Source organism: Pteropus medius, unplaced genomic scaffold, assembly GCF_902729225.1.
Source record: "Pteropus medius unplaced genomic scaffold, Ma_sr-lr_union100, whole genome shotgun sequence".
In the NCBI taxonomy this organism is placed as follows: domain Eukaryota; kingdom Metazoa; phylum Chordata; class Mammalia; order Chiroptera; family Pteropodidae; genus Pteropus; species Pteropus medius.
In genome coordinates this window covers 11,224,927-11,250,459 of record NW_024342467.1, presented here as the reverse complement: position 1 = coordinate 11,250,459, position 25,533 = coordinate 11,224,927, and the positions used below count along the sequence as shown (strand labels likewise).

General features: G+C 39.6%; 1 protein-coding gene across 2 annotated transcripts; it reads right to left on the bottom strand.

Moving 5' to 3' along the window:
* Window positions 1-992: 992 nt before the first annotated feature.
* On the bottom strand, window positions 993-24,796 carry GPNMB (glycoprotein nmb). Of its 2 annotated transcripts, none has more exons than XM_039862537.1 (11): window positions 24,622-24,796; window positions 18,562-18,714; window positions 17,708-17,851; window positions 15,674-15,844; window positions 13,295-13,453; window positions 12,667-12,978; window positions 8,423-8,521; window positions 7,453-7,555; window positions 5,702-5,910; window positions 2,098-2,191; window positions 993-1,636 (listed from the first exon to the last, which is right to left on the bottom strand). In XM_039862537.1, exons 1-11 carry the CDS (start codon window positions 24,689-24,691, stop codon window positions 1,489-1,491), a joined length of 1,662 nt encoding a protein of 553 aa, XP_039718471.1. In that variant the 5' UTR covers window positions 24,692-24,796; the 3' UTR covers window positions 993-1,488. The 2 variants fall into 2 exon arrangements, with proteins under 2 accessions (XP_039718471.1, XP_039718472.1); XM_039862538.1 differs by having other exon boundaries at window positions 2,098-2,185.
* Window positions 24,797-25,533: the final 737 nt, after the last annotated feature.

Genomic DNA, 25,533 nt, shown 5'->3' with positions numbered 1-25,533 from the left:
TTAGTTGCAGTGCCTCTTTAGTCTTTTCTCATCTAGAACAGGGGGAAATGAACTATGGCCCATGGGCCATAGCTGGCTGACCACCTGCTTTTGTAAATAGGCTTTTGCTGGAACATAACTATGATCTTTCATGCATGTATATGGTAGCTTTCGTGCTACATTAGCAGCATTGGGTAGTTTCGACAGACACTGTATGGCTCACAAAGCCTAAAATATTTACTACCTAGCCTTTTGCAGGACAAGTTTACTGCTCTATAACTTAGAACTTGCCATTATTTTTAATATAATACTGACTGTTCAAACAGTCCAGGACAATTGCTTATAGAAAACCTCTTCTTTTAGATTGGTCTAATTATATACATTTACATATTAAATTTATTGAAATTTCACATACTGTATATATGTATATATATAAATATATAATGATTATTAAGGTATCAGTGTTCCACAAGGCAGCATTAGACTTTTTATATGTCAAAACTATAGAGGAAATTGAAAGGCAAACAACAAGTTGGAAAATAATTACAATTCCAGGGTCACGTCTCTTTTCAAACTTTATTTTTCAGGAAGAAGAAGAAAAAAAATGTCAAGTCTAACATATGATATAGTTACAAACAGAGGTAAAACCCTTGCTGATCAAGTTTCTCTATCATTTAAATAGAGAAACTCGTAGGAAAACCAAGGACCTCCTTCTTTAGAAAACAATATATAATTTCAAATACATGCACCATAGTATATAGAAATTCTGATAGACACACAAGAGTGTCAGCACTGTGAGTGCTGGGCCATGTGTCTAGCAACATGCCTGATATACAGAAAGCACTAAATAAATGTTCATGGGATAAATGAATGAATGAATACCATTCCTTTACACAGGGGGTCAGGGCAGGTTGCCATGAAAATATTCACACCTATTTATTACATGATGATGATGCTGATGATGCTGATGCTGAATTTAGTACAACACGCATACACTGTAGTAGAGGCTTGGCCTGTTATTATGCTGTTAGAAGCTCATGCATGTTCATTGGAATAGGATTCAGTTAGCTTGGAACGTGAACTTAAGGACAGGAATACAATACATTGGTTTTATGCATGTGGTTATATGGAAAGCTACAAAGTGTCCAGCCTCTCCTTCCAGGTAACCTGGTCAGACTAATGAATAGTACCTTCTCCCCCTACTCTTTGGACACAGCATGTCTATCCTACTAATGCCGTTGGACATTATAAATGAAACATAAATCACAATGAAAGGATGCACTGCTGACTGATTTTACCAGTTATGTAATATGGTTGAGGCTGCGTGCAATATAATTCCTCACTTCTCTAAAATATCATATAACCTATAAAAACATTGGACCCCCTCTAAACCATAATATATACTTTACAAAAATCTTTAGGAAAAAAAGTTAGTGGTCATCTGCTCGAGCACATCTCACGTACATGGCACTGAATAGTGAGCTGTTGGTCAGAAACGAGGCTGAAGATTTAAAGATTTCCTGGTGGGTTCTTGAGCAGTGGATCTTTCTCCCGGCTTCCAGAGAAGAACTTGGCCTTTGCATGGTTGAGGAAAGCATTCAGGCCTTTGTCTTTGATCCCAGTACTGTTCTCTACTGGTTTATATTCCTTGTGTTTTCTGAAAGCAAAGTGTCAGACAGATTTTAAAAAGATCTCTAGCTGGAGTCCGTTACTTTCCACAATCTTTTACATGCTCAGTGCAAAGGGCAAACAACAAATCGGTTCATTCCCTTTCACCTATGGCTTTTAAGACGCTGATGTCTTGTGGAAATATATTTCTTTTCTTTTCTTCATGCAAGAAATGCGCCTGTTTACTATAATTTGAGATGATATGTTAAATATTAAGCTGACACGATTTTGTAAAGTTAATGACATCTGGTAGTGTATTTAGGATTTTTAAAAAAAAACATAGCAAAATCAACAGGCTAATTTGGTATTCATCATTCAATGGGAGATTGTTCTCCCTCACACAAAATGGTTAAAAGCCAAAAAGGGAAAATGACCCATTTGTGCAGCATATTGCTATTTATTTTTGACAGTATACTATAGAGGTTTAAAGTGTGAGCACCAGCAACTTACTTGTACACCAAGAGGGCGATCACAGCGACAAGTATGGCCAAGCTGCCAGCAGAGACCAGGACACCATTTACCATTCTCGAAGGGGAGCCTGGGCCTTAAAACAGAAGACAGACCATATGATTGACCTCTTCCACCTAGAGAACATGCTGCTTCTCATGCAATTAAATAAATGAGAGAGGGAGCTTTCAGAAGATATATGGCTCCCTTTGGACTTTCAGTAATCTTTTCCATTAAATCATGCATAGTCTTTGGGTCAGCTTATCTTCCATTTAGAGAATGAATTAGCATGTCTGGAACACTGTGTTAAGGGCTCAGGAGAGAGATGTCATGTCCTGGAGATGCCTGCAAAGGTCTCATCTGACCCAGCAGCGCCCACGTGGTGAAGGGCTCCGTGAGCCTCCTGCCCTCAACTCTGGTCTCCTCTCCCACTACCTACCTTCCAGTTGCGCTAAACATCCTGGGAGTTGCCCATCAGCCCCATGCACTTCAAATCTCCATGCTTTTTTCCTGGTAGGCCCTTCCCTTAGTTTGTCTCAGGTGTCCACCCCTTCGGGACATTCATGAGGCAGCTGGTCATCCTTTCCCTGGTCACTGCTTGGCTCTCTTCCTCTGCCTTGATCACATAGTGTTGCAATTACTTCCTTTTACATATTTCTCTCCAATTAGATTATGAGAAGCATGAAGCAAGGATTATATCTTCTCTGTACTCCTGGAACTCAGCAAATCAACTCGTCTTGTCTTTACCATCAATATATAACGTGTTTAGTTTTCCTCCCTCTCCTCTGCCACCATTACAGTCCCAGCCACCAGCCCTCTCCTCCAAGAAGACCTCTTAATTGTCTACCTGCTTCCAATTTTACCTCCCAATGATTCTTGCTTCTCTCAGCCATCACGACAACCAAAAAGCATCAAGACCATACTTTAAATGGTTCCTCTTATGCACAGAATAAAACCCTAATTCTACTGGTGGCCTACAAGGGTCTACATGGACTTTTTTTTTTTCAATTGGTTGACATTCAATATTATATTAGTTTCAAGGGTATAGCATAGCGGTTAGACATTTATATAACTTACAAAGTGATCTCCTGCATAAGTCTAGTACCCACCTGGCACCATACATAGTTATCACGATATTATTGGCTATGTTCCCTATGCTATACTTTACAGTTCTGTGGCTATTTTGTAACTGCCAATTTGCACTTCTTAATCCCTTCACCCTTTTTATCTCACCCCCTTAACCCCTCTCCCATCTGGCAACCATCGGTTTGTTCTCCATACCTATGAGTCTGTTTCTGCTTTATTTTGTTTTTTAGATTCCACATATGAGATCATATGGCATTTGTCTTTCTCTGTCTGATTTATTTCACTTAGCATAATACCCTCTAGGTTTATCCATGTTGCTGTAAATGGTAAGATTTCATTCTTTTTTTTTTTTTTTTTTTTTTTTTATGGCTGGGTAATATTCCATTCGTTATGTGTGTGTGTGTATGTGTGTGTGTGTGTGTGTATGTGTGTGTGTATGTATATAGATATATAATATAATGGAATATATATATACAATGGAATATATATATGTACTACATCTTCTTTAGTTAATCCTCTGTTGATAAACACTTAGGCTGCTTCCATATCTCAGGCTGCTCATTCTTGAAATTTGGGTCTCGGTTCAGAGGAGGCCCTTCACCAAGCTCGTACTGCTGGGTCTGCAGGTCTCCTCCTGACCTCACAATTTGCAGGGCCAACCTCTGTTTTCTCTTTTCCACGCTGGTCACTCTCCATGCCCTGACCTTATTTTCTTCACAATGTCATCTTATTTGTTTACTGTCTGTTTCTGCTCATGAAAACAAGGGTCGTCTTCCTCTTGTTCCCCACTCTATCTAGAATTGTGTATCTTGCATCTAGAGCTGTGCTGGGCATGGAGTAGATGCTTGTTGGAAGAATTGCAGGAGCTTCATGCATGTTCATTGCATCAAGAAAAAAAAAGTCATTTCAGCTAAAAGTCTATGGGTTTGCCTTTGAACAATGACCTATTTCTGAAATTCTGACTTTGAAACCGGATTCATCAAATTACAATTGCCACTGGGTTAAAAGCTCTCCTTCTGAAAAGTAGGTAAATGGGTTACCTTTTTTTGTTGTTGTTGATAATCTCTACACATATCAGATAAAGAGTTTATTGTATTTGCTAAAAAAAAAAAAAATTTCTCCTTCTGAACTTCCATTATTTGGCTTTTGAAAATGGCTCAGGTCACACCTCAAGTTATCACTCACTACAAAAATTAAAGGAGCACAAATATCTAAACAACTGATTCGGAAAAGAGAACTGTGGTTTGCCAGCACCGAGGAAGTTTCACAGACCAGTTTATGCGTCTAAAGACAATTCCTAAAAACTGTGGTAGCACCAGCGCAGTAAGCACAGCAGCTCATGGAGGCTGAAGATCCCCACTCACTCAGAAACAGAGGCCAAGGCCTGCCCCTTTCCGCCCTTCTCTTGAGCGCTTCACCCGAGGACCCCAATGCACCCCAACCCACAAAGTAAGGTACTTTTGTATTATTTTTCTTTTTTTAAACCTACACCTTGGATCTTACCAACGATAAGCCCTCATACAAATAATTATATGTATGATTCCTTAAGCTTTTCTTTCAATGAGGTTAAAGCTGCCTTTTTTTTTTTTCATTAACGGATAACTCTATGTTTATTTAACTTTATGAGCTAGGCTCCAAGTCCAAAGGAGTTATTTGTGAGTTGGTCATTAGATCGTACCTGATAATGCTCAAATTAAGAAGCACAACTTAATCTCCCCTTTCCTTTCCATCACGTAGCATTCCTTCCTTCTAAGATGACACAGTAACTCACAACAAAGTTGGTTACAAGTGACGTTCAGTTAGGGTCACCAGGTAGAGTCCTACTTTTGAGGCTGGGAAACGCTGGAAGTCACCAGCAAATGAAAATTTCTCAATGAAATTTTTTAGTCCACTTTGTTAATATTTTGCCTCTCCGAGCATTAGGAGGGTAGAGATTAATTTTCTGGTGAGCATCTGGAAGATAGGTCCATTGGTTTCTTACGGTCTCAATATAATGATTGGGAGAATATGAGGAGGGAAAGAAAGGACATGTGGCAAGTTAGAGGGGAGCCAGGAGTCCACTTGGCTTCTCATTTCTCTTCTTGGCTTCATATCTTTGCCCAGGTAGATTCTAATGACAACATGATACCAGCTCACTCTTTGCTATAGTTTAATTGGAGAACATTGGTTTTTTTTTTTTTTATATTGGGCTTTACACTTCCCCCTTGAAATACAAATCTATTCGAGCATGCGGTGATCATGTCCTATTATTACTGGTCCATGATCACAGCAGATTTTTTTCAGCAAAAGTCTTTTCTTTGGCCACTATTTTATTCGGTCCATCTCTCTCATCCCTTCCCTAAGTAGATTTGCTGTTGAATTTTAATGCTCATTCTCAAATCCACATTAACAATAGTTCAACGAATTTTGCACTGAAACAAAATTAAACATTGATGACAAAGCTCTGAATAGCTCTAGTATTGAACACAACACCCTTTATTTGCAATAGGAAATGCTTGTACAACCATAAAAAAAAACTCACCTCTGCCCGGGACAGAGACGAGGGTGCTCGTGAGGGCCAGACTCACATCATCACCCAGAGTGAGGTTCATACAGTATGTCCCGGATCCGTTGAAGGCCCGTCTCACAGTCAGCAAGCACATATCACCCACATCCACAGGGTTGCAGAATGTGCCCTGAGCGATCTGGCAGGTGGGGTCAGAAATTACAGTGCAGACCTCTTTGGGAATGCTAAAGACGTAAACAGCACCAAGAGGGTGAGAGGAGTGTAGTTGTTTTAAAGGGAAAATCATTACATTTCTATAAAATTGAATGCCGCATTATTTTTACTCAAACCATACGATGTTGAATTGTTAGATATCGTTTACCCTTAAACAAGCCTGGATGTGAGCTATTGCTTTCTCTGTATCCTGTGGAAGGTGAGGCCCTTGGGGTGGAGGAGAAAGAAATTATGTCCCCCAAGGCAAGGGGCCATTGGAAGTGGTGTGAAGCCCACGTCATTCCCTCTACCTTTCCTCTCCCTAGCATGCCCGAAGATGCAGACCGCTCGGTGTTAGGCAAAGGTATTATTAAATGCCAGAGGAGCTGGCCCTGCCTCGGTTCCTGCAGAGCTGTAACGGCGGCAGCAGCAATGACAGCTGATTATGTGGTATTTACTGTGCACAAGGCACTGAGTTTTAGATGGATGACATGCTCTCATCTATTCCTCTCAATGACTCTATGAGGAAAGTAATATCCCAGTGTGCCAGTGGACAAACCAGCTCTAGGAGGGGACATAATTAGCTCAAGGTCACACAAGCAGTTAGAGACAAAGCTGGGACTTGAACAAAAGATGTTTGACAACTGTCCTTGTCATCACTAGACCGCTAGGCCATGCATTACTGTCAAAGTCACTGTTTCGCTTCTGAGCAGACTTCCTGGAGGGAGAGACCAATGCCGGGTCCAGCGAGGGCGTGGGTGAGATGCAGGGCGCGCCCCGGCCTCTTGCAGCAGCCTCGCTCCTTCGGTCAGCTTTTCCTCTAGTTTCTTTGCCTCTCTTTTTACCATATAAGGCCACATTTTCATACCAGCTCATGTTCTTGATTCATTTATACATTTACATACACATATTTTAATTACTCGATTTACACATGTGTAAATCAATTCATGAACATATTTAATTAGTTAATTGATATAGTACATATATTTATAGTACATATATTAATATCTATTTAGTCTATTATATACAGTTGTAACCAAACCATAGGAAGTCAAATTATCTAATGCATTAGGAGAGCTTTGCAAATTATCAAGAGAGATGGGATTATCAGGCATTGCTATTAACTAATGCCAGGACACAGCCATTCGACACTGGCCTCCTGCTACTCTGGAGGAGGCTCAGGGAGCTTAAGAGAGGGGTTTGGAGCCAGACCTCGACCTGTGAACCATGCTCTGCCCAGTACCCACTGTCTATGGGAGCAAGTTCTATGACTATGGCCCCATCTATGAAATGAGGAGACTCCTAGGATTGTATGAGGATCTGATATGAGAACGGATGTAAAATGTTAAGAACATAGTAAGTGTTCAATCAAAAATTATCGTTCAACTTCATCAACAATTAAAATTAATGAGCATCGCTCAACTCTAGCAAACCAAGTGCTTGAGAGTCCTTCCTTGTCCCAGCTTACTGATGAACCAGCAATTAAATCATCTTAGAAGGGGAGACTGGGGTCGAGGCCTCTCTTCAGGCCTGGGGTCCTCACTCGACCCCTTCCTCTGAGATAATGTACTCACGTCCCTTGGCAGGTCACGACAAAATCCATCAGGGAGTTGTCAGGCTGTGGCGGGGGAATCTGAACGTCCGTCATCTGAATGATGTTAACCTGCAGAATTCCATCTAACAAAACAATCCCATAGGAAAAAATATCAAAACACAATGGGAACCAAACCAAATCCAACCAATTCAAAACACTCCTTAACAAATCGGAAGGCCAAACAAAATGGAGACGGACTTCTCGCCATACCAGAAACACACCAGATCAGGGAATCTATCCCATAACTTTGGATTCACATCCATGCAGCATTTTCAAAGTCAAACTGAACTGTTCTTCAGTCCAACCTAGCTCTTTACTCCTGGAGCCTGTGTCTGTGCTATAAGGCAGCATCCCCTTTGAGCAGGTGTTTTAGGAAAAGGTACCCCTGGGGGGATGCAGCCCCCAGGCTCAGGCCTTGCCAGATTCTCTGGGCAGAGGCTTGGCCTCAGGGCATAGAGCAGAGTTCTAGCCCTTAATCTCAGAGTCAGGGTACACAGCCTGGGCTTCAGCCCCCACTTATCTTCTCTGTTGGGCACCTGGGGGCTGTGCCTAAGATGTATAGCCAGGTGTGGTGGCCCTGTTCATTCCTTTCTTACATACAATAAGTGAAATTAGCTGGAGGAAGAGAGTGGAAGTTGTGGGAACTTGTTACTGTCCTTCCTTCAAGGCACAATCATTCAGATCTCTGGGATGCACAGGATCGGGCATCCAGGCCCCTGTGGGACGTTAGTACGTGGGCCTCACGGAGGGATCATTTCTGCCAGGATGTCTATGGAGGGCTGGCGTAAGCAGGTGGGAATCTAGAAATTCGTAGAGTCTTTGCTTGTGCATATGTGGTATCACCCTGGACAGAGAGAGTGGGTGCCCGTTCCCCAACCTCACCCCTTCAGAATCAGCAAAGTGAGTGCGTGGCCAGAGGTAGATGCTAACATCCTTCTGGCTGGTCTTACCTACAATTGTAATAGTGGCTTTAAAGTAACCGTATCTGTTAATCTGGCAGTTTTCATCAAGAGTTTCCCACAGCTCCAGGGGGTTGTCACCAGCAGGTACTAGAGAGTTTGAATAAGATTTTAGATTAGTTGCTGAGAATTCAAAAGATGTATATGTTATAGCCAAAAATCTAAACAGCTCTCTACCTGCTCTTTAGAAGAATATCAATAATTTTTACTATTAAATTGCTAAAGAAATTGAACTAAACGTGTAATGATTCATAAAGATGTGAGAGCTGTAAAGCATTATGATTGTTAAATTATGTAGCTAAACACAATCCCATCTTATTTAAATATAGGAAGCAAATGAAAGGTAGAAGCCATGTTAAAATGTGTGATAAAACAACCATGATAAAAGAAAGCAGGCCATAATAGACAAAGTCATATTTTAATTTTGGAGGCAGGTATTCTGAGCTTAAATTTCAGTTCCTTGTTCTTGGCCATTTGAGACCATGGGCATATTTAACCTCACTTTGCCTCAATTTGCTCATATGTAAATAAGAATAATATTTCCTGACCTAGGAGAGTTGAACTATGAAACTTAAATAAGGTATATAAAGCCTGCTTCTCATGCCTGCCATATAGGAAATATTTAATAAATATGTTTCCTTGTCTCTATATATACTATATATAAGACATGTACTTCTATATATCTATTTAGATATGGATACACTATAACATTTAAGACATAATTTAAAATGTTAAGGTTGGTGTATAATAGATTAAGAAGCAACATGAAAAAAAGGTAATTCTTTGCCCATTTGGATGTCTCATAGCTCCAAAGTTTACATTCTAAAAGTCTCACAGTTATTGATGAGCTAAAGTGTGGGGAAGGAAAGGAGCAAATATAAGACGATTTTGAAAAATAACCCTTTGAGTATGACTAGAGCAAAGAATTTAATACTCTGTACACCTGAAACTAATACAATGTTATATACCAATTTTACCTCAGTAAAAAAAAAGAAAAGAAAAAAGTTACAATTTAAAAAGCTCTAATCAAGGTATTGGTAGTCCTTTAAAATAAGATAAAAAGACTGGAAAGAAAACATGATACTGAAAATATAATGCTATTTTTCTCTTAAATTTTCAAAAGATATGAAGATGGACTCAGTTTCGGGGGAAGAGCATCAAAGCTTTGTGAGGACTGTATCTCTAACACAGTGACATTAAGTATGAAGCCAGCTGGGAGATTTCCCCAGAGCCTTTAGTGGATGAATGAATGTGCCCTGTGATGCTGCTTCACTCAGAGGCGCCTTCTCAGAGCGGTTCCCAGAGCATCTCTGGAAATAAGTGTTCCATGGCACACATTTTGGGAAACGCTGCTTGAGTAAAGCCCCGAAGGGTTCTGACACCATGCTGGATTTAAATGCAGTGGTTTATCAGCAAGATTGGCTGCGGCAGGCTCTTGAGAATGTCCCCTGAGTTTCACGATGGTCCTTTGAAAGTTACAGGATAACTATTTATTTTGTCTCGAGATTTAACTGATGTGTTCTGTAGTAATAGATTTGTGTGAAGTATTTTTATTATTTGTTTGTTTGTTTGTTTGTTTTATGGTGACATATGTGCGAAGTATTAAAGATGGCTGGCTTTTCCCAGAAAACAGGAAAATTCCTTCTTTTAAAGTTCTTGCCAGGCAGAATTTAGCTGTGAATTAAGAACATGAAATAGAGACCCTGCTGTATTTAAAAATAACACTTCTTTTAAACAAATGATCAAATAATAAAAGTCAAAATGCATTCGGCATTTTGTAGATATATCTAAAGTCAAGTCTATAACTATATACCTATATCTATAAAGTCAAGGTATGATTAAGGGGCTAATGGAGAAAAACTAACACATTAAAAGACAGATGAAAAAGAAGGCAAGTTGCATATTTAATTCACTATTTCGGTGCCTATTACCCAGAGAATGGTGTGAGAACTCTTGATTCTTTGGGGAAGTTCGACATGAGATATGATATGATATGATATGATATATGTGTAGTATTATACTGATCAGCATTAGTCTTACAAAGTTTCAAAGTTGTTCTTTTCAGATTTGTTCACAAAAGTCTGAAAAATGAACAATGGCACTGTTAGCTAGGGAAAGAGAAATTTGTGACTTTGAACTAGTTCATGCCTGTCTGCTGCTCTATGATGTAATTATTTTTCTAAATCGCTTTTTCAACTCTGCTTCTTTCTCACTCCTGTGGTGGCATTTCGTTTCTATTAATGGCTATACTTTTTTATGAAGCCACTTACCAAAGCAGAGAGAATATAATTTTTGGTTTAATAAGAATCCAGTGCTCAATAATCCAAGCCTGTTAATATGGTCTGCATAGCTGAAAATACTCTCTCTTCTAGAGGACAAATACCCCACCTCATCTCTTCTTTTCAAGTCATGGGCTGATTCCTATCATCACCTTGGGTTCCATTACTTATTCCCACCCATCTCTCTTCCCCAACTCTTATAGCTGCTTTAAGACATTTTGGAGTTGATTATGGTTGATCTAACACCTTTATGTAAAGCCAGACAGATTCCCTGAACTATAAAACTTAACTCATAAGGTTACTATCTTATATCTTATGGTCTAACCTATGGAAAAATAATAACAGAAATTTAAAATACCATTTCATTGACTTAAAAACATTTTTCTAATAGGTTCTAAGAAAAACAAGCTACATTAATAAAAATGCAATTTAAAATAGACTAGTATTAAATAACCTAACATTAAGCTCTTTACCACTCAAGAATTTCTAGATAGGTCTAGATATTACAGGCATCTGTAATTTAATTTGAATTTTATACCTGGCACTTTTATTTGTAAGGAAAACCATCAATAGTTGTAGATAAAGAAACTGATCCTCCTATGGAAATATCAGAACAAAGCTATATATTTAGAGTTGTTCGGTTATATTGTGATTGGAATTAGAAGTAACCTAATCATCCATCAGTAAGAAAATGGTTAAATAAATTATAGTTTATATATACTGTGGGATGCTAGGTAGCCATTGAATAAAGTGAGTTAAATTTACATGTGTTGATAAATGGAAAGATCTCCATGATGTTTGTTAAGTGAAAAAAAGAAAACTGTAGAACAATATATATAGCATGAACCCATTTACATAAAAACCAAATAAACTCTATGCGTCCTTATAAAATATGTTTGTGAATGCATAGGAAATGATCTGGGAAGAAACACGCCCAACTATTAACAGGATTTAACTCCTATGAGGAGCATGCGAATAGGAACTTTCACTTTTATTCTAGATTTCTATATGTGAATTTTTACTAAGGAACGTGCATTAATTTTGTACTTTAAAATATCTCAAAAAAGAATTAATCAAAATTATAGTGTCTTTTTTGATTTAGATAGTCTCGATTTAACAAGATCTTGTTTTATTAATAACACACTATTATGACAGTTTATTATTTATAACGAACAGGTTTTGTTAAAAACAATGGCAACAATCTGGACGTCATAATAGAGTGTTCCCTCTGGGCTTAGTGATGGCACGCTCATGTGACCAGTGACAGCCTATTACCATCTCCTGGATCCTGAGGTACTAAGATGTACTTATGGCTGATATGGGGAAGGAGTGGCATCTAATTAATTATGCCTTACAACCAGGACAATTTTTAATGTCAGGAGTCTTTCCGGCTTGCTAGCCAACAAATATTCTCAAAGTGCATTCTTCTTTGGGTCATTTAGAAACTGCTCTTAAGGGTTGCTGTGTTCCTAAGACATTAGGTGGATAAGGGCAAGGGAGGGAGGAGAATGGGAGTGGGGAGGAAGGCTGGAGGGAGAGGAAGGAAAGTGGGATGGCCTGAATGTTTACAAGGGGCCAGTGTGTCTTCTCATAGTGACAAAAAATGGGAGACACACAGAAATGTGATAGGCTGGGAGGGGAAAGCACCTGCATGCATAACAAGGGCCAGTGAAAATGAGGGTGGTCAAAGAGCTGTGTACAAGCCTCCAAATGCTACCTGCAAAGTGAGTTTAAACATATTCTTTTTTTCCATATTCCTATAGTCAAAATGGTGGTGAAGTGGCTTTAAAAAATCAACAGGTATAGAATAGGATTGTCATAGAGTTTGTACACCACTGTTTCAAGTAGGGACCTAATAATGTAACTTGCATGACAGATTTTATTTATTTATCTATTTATTTTAGAGATTAAAGTCCCCAGCCCTCTTTGCCAAAGATCACCTGGGAAAACACTTACGTGAAGACCGGGTGGGTTTTGGAGGTCTGGGTGTTGGTGAAGGACAAGGCCCAGGCACTGCAGCTTGCACAGTGAGGTTAAAGCTGTAGGTTCCATTGAGCACATACGTGTGATTCAAAGTGTGATTGTTGGAGGCAAAGAGACCAGTACCATCGCCGAAGTTCCACTTGTAGTGAATGGCAGACTCATTGAGGAAGTGGCTGGGATCGTGAATCAGGACATTGAATGTAATGGGGAGGCCCCGGAGGAAGGTTTCATCAGACAAATTTCGGTCGTTCTTCTGAGACATATTCACAAATAAAGGAATCTGATCTAAAAGATACAACCAAGAAAAAAAAATGCGTGATTGCTTGATTTTAAGTGGATTGCTTCAGTAATGCTTTTAGGTTAAAAATTCAAATTGAGGATAACTCAGCATCATTTTTCCTTTTCCTATGCAAGTTTTCTAGAGTTTCCCTAAATTATCCTGGAAAACAGAAAACTTCATTAAATATAAATGAATTTGAGAAGGAGTCCAGATGAATTGTAACCTAACCCAAAACACTTGGCTCTAACTCTTTCTTAACCCACTAACATCACCAGATACTAAGTGCCTCATCACAGTTAATTTAGAGTTCACACCGCTCACCTGTTACCACGTACACAGTTTTTACTTTTGCCATTGGGACATACGACCATCGGTGTCTTCTATAGACAGTTACTTCCATGAGCTGAGGGCCAAGCGTCATGTTGGTTGTGTTTACCGAAACATTCACTGAACACCGTCCCAGTTTCTGGAAATACTGACCTTTGAGAGGTTGGAAATATTTAGGTATTAGTTCCCTTACATGATCATTATAGGAAGTTGCTTCTTAAAGACTAGTTACTGCCACTTAGAGATTGCTCTGGGGAGGGAAAACAAGATGGGGATGTGGAAAGGAAGGAAGATGATGTTCATTTTTATGTAAAACGAACACACAGTTAAATAAACATAATTGCATATAGTTGTTTAAAATTAACAGAGCTGTTTAGTGGGATAATACAGTCATTAATTTACAAATAAATAGTTTTTATAAGTAAGTGATCTGGCACTTGAAATACATGTGTTTCCCATGGAAAATACATGGTGAGGTATCCAATGGAGTTTTTAAAAATTTATCCAGAAATCTACCTTATTTTTGTAACAATATTACTATTTCAGCTATATTGTTAAGCAGCTGTTTTTAGGGGACTAGAATCCTCCACCTTCTAATGGTATTTGTATATAATTATTGCAGTAAGTGATAAAAGCTATGGTGGGTATAAAAAAGAAGGAAGCGGTTCCATAAACACATTTCTAGGACACCCTTGAGCTATTCTTTTTCTTTCTCCAATCCTAACTTGAATCTAACCGCCACTGTCAACTAGTGAAAGTAATTCCTCTTCGTCAGGGCTCAAGGATTTTTCTAATCCTATCGAGGCACCTAGTATAGATGTGTCATTGGAACAACAGGTATTGTAAGGTGGATGCCTGTGAGGTGGGGATAGTTAGAAGCCATGTTTGTCACATGGTCAAAGGTGTCAGAAATATACTAGTCTTCTAAGGAGTGTGTAATTTGGAATCGTCCTTTACTTTAAAACACAGAGGCAGTTCTGATGCAGGTTGTAGGGGAGAAGAGGCGTCTCTCGGCGTGTTAGTTATAAGTGAGGAAAATGTGAGTTCTGGCACTAAGAGGTAGATCACAGGGGCTGCGCTTAGTTGAGGGAGAATATCAACTAGATCTGAGACCTCTGCAGCAGAAGATGAAAATTCAAAAGTGTTGTTAGAAAAACAGAGCGATTTCTGGCTGAAAGCTGATTTTTAAATAAAAACATCTCAATCAGTTAACTAGGCTAAAAAGAGTCTGGAGTGTTAGTGAGCATAAGTGACCCCATGCAAACTGTCAGGTCAAAGAAATCATGACATTGCAAACTGCCAGGTCAAAGAAATCATGATATTTGGTGAGTTGACTGACAAGGCCATGAAGGCACTGAAGAAAAGTCAGCTTTAAATCAACCGATTCAAATAGATGGACATAATATTTTATTTTCATTTTTTTCATGATATTTGATATACATATTTTGTACTTTGTTCAATTGGAATGTATTATTAATATTTACATTTTGATTTGTAAATAAGTTAATTGAAGAAAGAGAAGCTTTCTCTAATTTACACAGAAAGACAAAACATTTAGAAATTTGGAGGCTGCATGATTGGTAGCAGTTTTCAAATACTCACAGCCAGGTGGCACCTGGTGACATTTTTAACTAAGAACTTAGCAGCTTTGCAAGTAATAACCTAAATTTGCTGCTCCTAAAAATAATCACTTCACTAGTAATAAAGCAAAATGGATACCATTTGTAGTTAAAAAAAGAAAAAGGTAGAACTGTGGTTAGGTTATGCTATTTCTACACAAGGGAATATTACACAGTCATTAAAATAATGCATATAAAGAGTTTTAATGATATAGTCAAATGTTAATGATATTAAGAAAAAATGTGTACACATTATAATTTTAATCAAGAAATACTAGTAAACAATGTCATGTTAAGTGATAACCTCTAGTGTTAATTATGAGTTTTTTCATTTGACTTTTCTGCATTTTCTAAATTTCCTAAAAAGAACATAAGTTTCTTTAATTATTAAAAATTCATTTGACAATATGAAAAATAAAGAATAAATCAACAAATGTTCATCTGTGTGCCATTCAAATAAATATTAATGTTTTTCACATTACTGTTTTAGTCAGAAAAAAATCTACTCAATTTTTGTTTTTAAAAAGAAAACTGGATCTGCTTTTTTCTACCTTTTTAATTCCTGGAGATTTGCAAGGCTAACTAAGATTTTATTTTTATCCCTCCCTCTCCATCCAGCTAAAGAAAGTTAGCAGATTAACTATTATTAAACTCTCAGTGTTATGGTTCTTGATTACAGAATAAGAAAAGAGAAAAAAAATTTAAATTTTAAGAAAGGTAAAGAAAAAGCTGAAGGAATTTGTAAAAGCCCAACCAAGTGTATGAAACATGTAGACAAAATTCATTTTCCTCCATCCATGGTGGTGAGGGAAAGGCCTTCCGTCAGGAAACACGTGATGCCTTTGGTTGGTGCCATTTCCCCAGTCACCATCCTCTGTCCATGCTGTCCAGTTGTAAACGTATGGGTCAGGAGATGGACCTGTGTCTAAATCGAGAAAGAAACAAGCCATGATTGTCATCTGGACTCAGAATGCTCAATGATCATCATTGAATTAAACATTTTTTTTATAACTAGTTTAAATATTAGGTGGACAAATAAAACCCTAAGGTTCAGCATGCATCCAGTGGTATGTTTGTGACTTGTGCATTTTTTCCTGCATATATGTTATATTTCAATAAGTTTTATAGAAAGCAGTTATTCATAAAAGTTCAATCTAGAGATATAACTTGATATATTTTATCTTCATATTAGGTTTCCAAATCACAACTGTATTCAAACCGAACAGAGGGATGCTTTATCTTTTTATTTGGATACACTCTACCTATTGCTGACTCATTTGACGTTATGACTCTCCACTCCTGAAGACTTCAGCACACATCTAAGAATAACGGTATTCTCCTGCATAGACACAACGTCATTACCACCCCTATGATGGTAATCGAGGGTCGCATACTACTTTTGGCTATTTTGTTTCAGAAAGAAAGAAAGGTTGAGAAAGAAAGAAAAGAGCAAGTATAGCAAAATATTTAAATAGTTGTATTTAGGTAGAGGGTATTTGAATTCTCAATATACCTTCCTTTCTACTTTTCTGTACATGTGACATTTTTCATTTTAAATAAGTCACGGGCAATATCTTTTCATCTAGCAATCTAGCACAACCTCCTCACTCTCTTGTTTTTTTTTTTTTTTTAATTTCACTGACATTTATGGAGAGTCTTTTTATTGATTGGTCACTTACTGTCATTAATATTTTTTATTCTTAAATTGACCTAAACATGGCCAGGGGGAGCTCCTTCAGTCTGGCGTCTGTGTCCTTATGACATGTCCCCATTAGGCTTTGAGTACTCCTTGTTTTCTGGCACAATAAGATGTGCCAGCTCATTTGGTACTCTTCCTACCTTATACCTGGAATCTGTCATTTCTTCAAAGATCCTTAATTCCTTTCCGTAGTAATAGACATTTTCTTAAAATTTTCAGATGTCACAAGGACTCTTTCATATAAAAATGCTTAGAGGGCTAGATTGTCATTTGAAATGTTCGTAAGAATCAGCTTTTTTTGAAAAAAAGAAAAATGCTACAGAATATTAAATACAACACTTTTTAAACTATCAAAATCCTTCTAAATAAAATCTAATGTTTTCCTCATAGGAAGATACATTAAGAAGGAATGAACACACTGACAATTTAATAGAAGTTCTAATAATAAAATCAGATCATAAGTGCATTTAACAGCTTGTCACTGATTGAAGTTCGGAGTTTTTGAGAATGTCCAGTTCTAACAGATAATTTCTCTTGATTTATTTGTGTTCATTTGTGCTCTTTAACATGTACAAAGAGCTCATCTGCTTTAACGAAGAGCATAGCAAATCCAAAATCTATACACACAGCATTTGCTTAAGAAACACTTGTGAGCAGAAATTAAACTGATCAGCAAATATCCGTCAAATTGGCTATTTTCTGAATAGCCAAAAGAATTCCAAGCAATAAAATCAAAACTGAAGAATCAATAAGGCATCCTCTGTCTAATCAACTGGACACTAAGAAAAAGCTGAGCATGACAGTATAGACAATAACTTTGAAAAGGGTTCCAAGTCACCAGTTTGCTGACGTGGCGTGGGCTAATGATTTCGATGAAGGGACTGGGTAGAACCACATGCTCACCCTCCTTGTCATCCTACTTGAGGAGTGGGTAACATGGGATGATAGCAGCATCTTGCATTTACAGAAGTACCTGTAAGCATTCAAGTTTTTGAGATGGATCCGCAGTAGTTTAGGAGAACTACTACTGTATCCAGTAGTTTGGAGAACTAGGGTGTGTGTTCCTGTGACGTGAAGAACATTCCTTACCATTTCTGCAGTTCTTCTCATAGACGATGTTGCCATCGGCATCTTCCTTTTGGCATCTGGGAAATACCAACTTCACCGTGAATGTTATGTTTGAGCCCACCAGTGCTGGGGAATCACTGGTCAGATTCACCTGCATGTGGCCTCCTAGGACAAGAGAAAAGTGGAGTTCAGTGATCAAGCATCTCTCTTTCCTTTCCCTGATAAAGTTAAATCTACTTATAAGGACCAGCTGGAGGATCCTCGTGCCTCTTTATGATACATTAATTTATTTTCTGGATTCTTAATTTTTGATTTGAGTGCAACATTCTAGAAGAGGAATAGAAAAAGAAGTCAGACCATTTAAAGAATTCTGTAAAGATGAAAAAAACATACTTAAAATAATAAGAAAATCTGCTCAATTGGATTGAGGAGAAAAGTATTAAAGGTCTGTGTTCTTAATCTCAAAACCAATGACGGAAGAAGTCATTCATTCATGTGAATGAAAAGATACTCACTTTCCGACAAACCACACTTTTGAGATGGTCAAAAACAACTCTGGAGTCTCAGATCTTCTGAAGGTGACCATTCACACATTAGTTAAACAGGTTTGAGGCTAAATCTGCTCTCTCCAAAATCTTCCAAGAAGTATAATTCTAAGGAGATTAAACTGGTGTGTGTGTGTGTGTGTGTGTGTGTGTGTGTGTGTAAGTAATATGTTGAGATAAAGGAAAAATTGCCAAATCCAAGTTCTTCCCATTTGGTAACTGGAGTATATTCACAGAAGAAACATAAGCCACATAATCTCTAAGTCTAGAACCTTGGAAACTAACTTAAATAGGAAATGACAGCTGTTTGCGTTGAATCTTTTGACTTACCTTTCCAGGACATTTTCCACCTCGGGTCTCCTCTTTTCCACACTGGATAGAGTTCTTCATTCCAATCATTTTCATCTGAAGACCAACCATTTAGATGGTTATGCTCTCTCATATAACTGGAAGTTCTTTCATTGCTCAGCACTTCATGAAATTCTGTATCAATATTTGAAAAACAAATTATTTGGTCTGTTCCATTCCTCACTTAGTATTTATCTAACAATGGTTAAAGCCATTTTATATTTCATAAGGTTGGAAAGCACATATATAATATTTCCAATATGTCAAGCAAATAAAGATTTTTTTTTTAATGTGTACTGGAAATACCTTTAATACAAGTATTTAGACCCTATCTCTTTGTGTACTTGAAAAGAATCAAGGAAAAATTTCGAAAGTTAGTCTTTCTTGGCCATATTTTGTTTCTCAATCTGTATCCACTGAATATTTGAATTTGATACAATATCATTAGGAAAACACGGATGCCAATGATCTTCAGACCAGTTTTTGCATCTTTTTCTGTTTGAACTGTTCACTTGGTTAAAGGAACGTCAGGCTCAGGAATGCCTCTTAGATTCCAAGAGCTGCATACTGCTGAGCCCTGTTGAACAATCTAATTTTTTTTTTATGGCCTATCATATAGTCTGTCTCGGTGAATATTCCATCTGCAGTTGTATAGTCTACAGTTGTTGAGTTCAGTGTTTAATGTCATTTTTGTCAGGCTGTTTGATAATGTTTTTTCAGACTTTTATGTTCCTATTGGTTTTCTGTCTACTTGTTATTTCAATTACTGAGAGACTGATGGTGAAATCTTCAACTATAAATATGGATGTGCCAATTTGTCACTTTATTCTTTTAGTCCCACTACTTTTTGCTTTATATATTTTGAATTTGTTTAGAATGTTTAAGTCTTCTTCATGAATTGATCCTTTTATCATTAAGAATTGACCTCTATCTCTGGTAATACTTCTTGTTCTGAGCGTACCTTGATATTCTTAGTGCTTAATTGGCTCATCTTTTTCCATCCTTTTACTTTTAACCTATATACATTTTTTTTTATATATTGGAAAGTGGGTTTAAAATTCTACTCTGCTTTTCATTTGGTGTGTTTAGGTAATTCTCCTTAGAATTGATTTTGGAGGTGGCAGGGTAATGATGTGATGCTTAGAGCTGGGACAGCCATGTTTAAACATGAGGGCACAGATCTGAAGAAGCAAGCCAACACATCAAAGATTTCAGAATGGAAGGATGAAAAGAGTTCTTGATGATATTGTTGAGCTCTTGCTCTAGCCCTGGGCTTATTGTGATACTGAGTGTCTTACTCAACCTATCTGAGTATTCTGTTACTCACAGACTAAAGCTCAATTGTCAATTGTCTATAATCCTCAGCTATACCCTAATCATATATTATCATAAACTGTTATCTCAGCAATTCAGATGGCCATGAACTCTTAGAACCAGAAACACTGTCTTCTCTTAAATCCTGGAAGAGGTCTTCCACAAGGTGTGGTATTTCGTAAGTACTCAGAGAAGCCATATTGAACGGATGACACTAATGTCTGTGTCCTATTCTTCCTCCCTAGTAAGAGGAAGGAGCAGAATGTTGTTCCCTTCTTATAATGGAGCTAGGTGGACTAGGAAAGAACATTAAACTGGGACTCACAGAACCCGGTTTCTAGTCCTGGTTCTGCTAAACAGGCTGTGTGAACTCAGGATATGTGTATTCTCTAGGCCTTCAAATCAGAGAAAACCCAAATGTCCTATGATTCTGTGAGATTGTTCCTATTTAGAAAACGATACTACTAAGTGAGGGCAGGAAATGCATGCTTATCAGTAAACGTTTATAACTGGAAATTCACTCGAACCAAGTCACAGAATGGTAGAATGTTCAATCTGCAAAGAACTAAGATTAGTTCAAGTCTCTCCATTTTATAGATGAAGAAATTCATGCCTAGAGAAGTGACAGTGATTCACTAGGGATCACCTTTAACCGAGTAAAAATGAAGGTTCACATCTTTTGATTCCCAGGACCAGTTTTTTCTACTGTTCCAAAGAGTCTTCCACTTCCTCACATCCTGAGGGAAAGTCAGTGTTTTCAGAAACATAATCAAAACAGATTTCTGATTTTAAATGTCAGCAGTCAAAGAAAAATGCAAAATTAAAAGGAGAATGACACCGGTCCATGGAACAGAACAGAGAACCCAGAAAGAGACCCACACAAATATGCCCTACTGATTTTTGACAAAGAAGCAAAATCGATCTGATGGAGGAAAGCTAGGCTTTTCAACAAATGGTCACTAAATGGTTTTCAACAAATGGCTACTAAAAAGCAAAAAACATAGGAGTGATATTCAGGCTAGACTAGGCTAGGCAAGAATTTTAGACTTGACACCAAAGACATGATCTATAAAAGAAAAAAAACGATTCATTAAACCTCACCAGAATGAAAAACTTTGCTCTGTAAAATACCACGCGAAGAAGATAAAAAGGCAAGTTACAAACTGGGAGAAAATATTTACCAGCTGTACTTCAGATAAAGAATATCTAAAATATATTTTTAAATGTTCAAAACTCTGTTGAAAAACAAACGGTCCAATTAAAAAATGGGTAAAAGACCTGAACAGACATTTCACTGAAGAGGATGTACAGATGGCAAAGGAACACATGAAAAGATGTTCAGCATCATTAACCAGTAGAAAAATGCTCATCAAAACCAGTGAAATATCACTATACACCTATCAGGGTGACCAAAATAAAAAAATAGTGACACATCAAATGTAGGTGAGGATGTAAAGGAACAATCCCTCACTCATTGCTGGTGGGAATGTAAAATGGTACAGCCACTTCGGAAAAGAGTTTGGCGGTTTCTTGTAAAACTAAACATATAATTACCATGCAAGCAAGCAGTTGCACTCTTGTGCATTTGTCCCACAGAAACGGAAACTCATGTTCACACAAAAACCTGTCCCTGAGTGTTCCTGGCAGCTTTGTTCATAATAGCCCAACTGGAACAACCCAGATTTCCTTCGGCAGGTGAAGGCTTCAACAGCGGTACCTCCGTACTACGGAGTACTACTCGGTGATAAAACAGAACAGACTGCTGACACATGCAATGTCCATCAAGCAGGTTGACTAAAAAAAGCCAATCTCCAAAGATTGCATCCTGTGGTGATTCCATGTATATAACATTCTTTATATAACATTCTGGAAGCGACAAAATTACAAAAATAGAGAATGAATTAGTGGTTGCCAGGGGCTGGAGGAGGGGTAGGGTGGGAAAGGGGTGCGGGTTTGGCTGTAAAAGGCGTGAGGGATGCTTGCAGCGATGGAACTATTGTGTGCTTTGACTGTGTCAGTGCCAGACCCCTGGCTGTGACCTTGTACAATAGTTTCGTAAGATGTTACCATTGAGGGAAACCGGGCCAATGGTGCAGGGGGATCTCTGCCATATTTCTGAAAACTACATGTGACTCTATAACGCCCTCAAACTAACAAAGTTGAATTAATAAAGAAATACATCAAACACAATGGTAAGCAGACTTTAAAAGGGAAAAAATGGGGGGGTATGTGTTGGGGGAAGATGTGAAGGTAAACTGAGTCACTCCCAGCACTGCTGTGGTTTTCCCTCAGCAGGTTAGCCTCCCTGCTCTGGCCATCGGCAGAGAGGTGGGTGCCAGCTGCTCAACTCTCTCTCCACACCTCCCCTTCCTCCTTTCTATCCGGACCGTGAATCCCTGAGTGTTTGAGACACTTCTAAATCCCATCCATCCTTCCTTTTTCTGGCCAGAATCTCTAGTCTAGGGCAAGGTGAAACCAGGAAAGTCCAGGTTTTGTTTGCATTGCCTAATAGACTGGGACTCCTCTCAAACTGACAGCGTGATTCAACCTCAGGCTCATCTGTTTTACTGAGCAAAGACGAGCTAGTGGGAAGAAGGCTGCGATTAGGCTGTCCCTCCATCTCCCCGGACAGCACACTCTGGGGTAGTCTGTCTGAGAGGCTCATTGAGGTAAGACAATTGCTACCATGTATGCTCCCACTCCAAGCATTTTTGGTTAGCTGATCTCACAAGAATCCCATTTCTCGGTTTTGCAAAAGAAGAAATGAAAGCTCAATGAAGCTAAGTTTGCAGCCCTGTCTCACCGCAGGCAGAGAACCCAAGTCTGTCCGCTGCAGGAAGGACGGCAGCCTGCACGGAAGCCGCCTTCTTCCTCTTAGCCGCTGTGTGGCCTGGGGCGAGTTACTTGCCCTCTCTGGGGCCTGGTTCCTGGTCTGGGAAACGAGATCATCACAGTGCCAGCCTCCCCAGGTGGTCCCCAAGCCACGTGAGCCAAACACAGGCCAGCGCCGCTCCGCCCGGCACCCCGCCGCAGTCCTTGCGTCTGGACTCCCTTGTCAAAGCCACCAGGCCTTTTCTTGGGCCCAGTCTCAGGAGATGGCCGGGCAGGGTCTCCAGGGACCTGCAGTGCCCGAGCCTCCGGCCTCAGCTGCTTGCAGCAGAACTGGCAGCGCCTCTGGCCGCTCCCCTCCACTTCCCCGCAAATGCTGAGCGCCACCCCTTGCCACGCCCCTTGCCTCCCCCCGCGGGGGTGGGGAATAGGGGTGGGCCCGCGGCCCTTAGCACCCCCTTTACACACCCCACCCCCACCCGGGCCTCCCAGCTCCGCGGAGACCCGCCCTCACCCTGCGGGACTACCAGCGGTCTCGCCCAGATCGCGCTCTGCCAGGACACACTAATTATAGGCCAGTCCTCTCCCATGAGAGCTAGGAGAGCCAGTGAAATGATGCGTGCACAGGCCCCTCCCGTCGTGCCTCCAAGACCCCTCTCTCCCAGAGCTGGGCGGAGCAGGTGAAAAACAACACCTGGGCTTCGGTTTCCTTACTGTTGAATACGGGAAAGACCATCTGTTCCACAAAGGTGTTGTAGGGGATTACTTGAGTGACGTTAAGGGAGGCAGCCAGCATAAAGGCTACACATGGTGGGCACGAGGTAGATGCTAGTCCCTGCTCAGCGCCTCCCTTCCCCAGTTGCCGGGCAGAATCAGGACCCCTGGACTTTTCATCCAGTGACTGTCACTAGTCTTTTGGAGTGAGGCGGAGTGGCCCTTCGGTGTGATGTACAATTCACTTCCTTTCTCACTGCACACTAACTCTTGTCTGGAAGATGGGGCCGCTATCGCTGCCCACCCCCTGGACTGGACAAGTGGGCCACACACAGCCCAGTGGCTCAAAATTCTGTCTTTGTATGGACGTGGTTCTGTAAAGGTATAGGAACAGAAAAATACCTATCCCCTAGAGATGTTGGAGCTGTCCTAAAGCAAGCAGCACAGTGCACTCCTCGTGTTTGTGATGATGCTGCTGTGAACAAACTATGGAAAAAAAATATTTAAAAAAAAAGAAAAAGAAAAAATTCTGGCTTTGCATTTAATCACAAGAGGAGCTTTTTAAACAAGGATGCGCCCACTCTACCTCCAAAAATTCTGATTCTACTGATTTGGGCACCAGCAACCTCTAGTGCATAACTAGAATGGAGACCCCCAGGGCTTCAGCTCTTCTCTCAGAAATCTCACTATAGCAGCAGCAAGTTCCTGCAGGTCTGGGAAGAAATATCAGTATTAGCAACAGCTTCTGGGTTGCGATTGTTAGCTTGTCTCCAGATTTGGGGCCCCATTTTATCTGAGTTCTCTACCCTATTGGACAGAAACCAGACAAACTTTGTGGGTAGCAATGCTTTGTTCTCAGGCCAGAAACTGCTCCCCTCACACCCCCCACCCTCCCACTGTCTGGCAAGACAGTAGGTGGCAATTGCAATGGAAAAAAGCGCCATAAGAGAGATGCAGGCTGCAGTTATTACTTTCCAAGAGCCTGAAGCAAAGAGTGGAGCTGGAAGCATTTGGCTGTAGTTCGAACATTCCCAACAGTTTCCAGAAGAAGAAATGAGTGAGCAGGAAAGCTTCCTGAGGAGCGAGCGTCACAAAGTCCAGTTTCTAGCTCAGACGTTACTTTGGACAACACACCTCTTCAGCCAGGAGCCAGAGTGGGTTAAACACAGAAAATGAGTTACTCACGTTTGGTGGCATCAAGTGGCAATCTTGTAGCCAAAAGCAGAAATCCCAGGAGAGAGTAGAGACATTCCATGCTGACTTCTCACAGACCCAGCGATCGAGGTTTAACTTGTAACTAACTCCTCTGGCCCCAACCACGAAGGACAGTAGTGCTCTTCTGGTCTCTGCTGCGCCTCCCTCCTTATTTTAATTAAATAGGGGCCTCGGGGCTGATCATGTGATGGTATTAAGCAGCACTGCCTGGTCTCTTGAGTTCAACTTCTTACAACTCATGTGCTTCTGACTCACTCTCTCTTAGCATTTGTTTATTCGCATTTCAGATGCACACTGTTTCAATGTTGTGATTCCACATTTCTAGTTAAATAAGTTTCCAGTTAACTTCCTTTCCCATGGACGCTATTTTAATATCCTTCACCAAATGAAATTTGTCTCCAACATCATCGATTACCAACTTGTTTCCGTTCCTTTATTGATTCACTCACCCAGCCCATGTCGAAATGTCACAATTAGGCTTTTTTCCCTGTAATTTAGACAACCATCTCCTCCCAGTGCTAGCTAATGCTTGTATGTATCCTTTCCCCGAGAGGAGAAAAAGATGGGGGTGGTATCTCTTCAATTACTTGAAATTGTGGATTACATATATGGATAATAACATATGTTGTTCCAGAAAGTGATTGAAACAGCTGCACAGGCCTCTAATAGTTGAGAAATTTACCCAAAAGCACATTTAGGATATCTGTGCAATCCTATGTAACTTTGGAAACAACTCACATAATTTTTGGTAACTGCTCTCCAAGTGTTTATGAGTTGTCTCAGGGCCAGTTGCAAAAAACATACGACACGTTTATTTCGTGTTACAGAAAGCAGGCATTAAATGTCAAAACGAGATTGCCTACCACATGAATTTTATCAAAT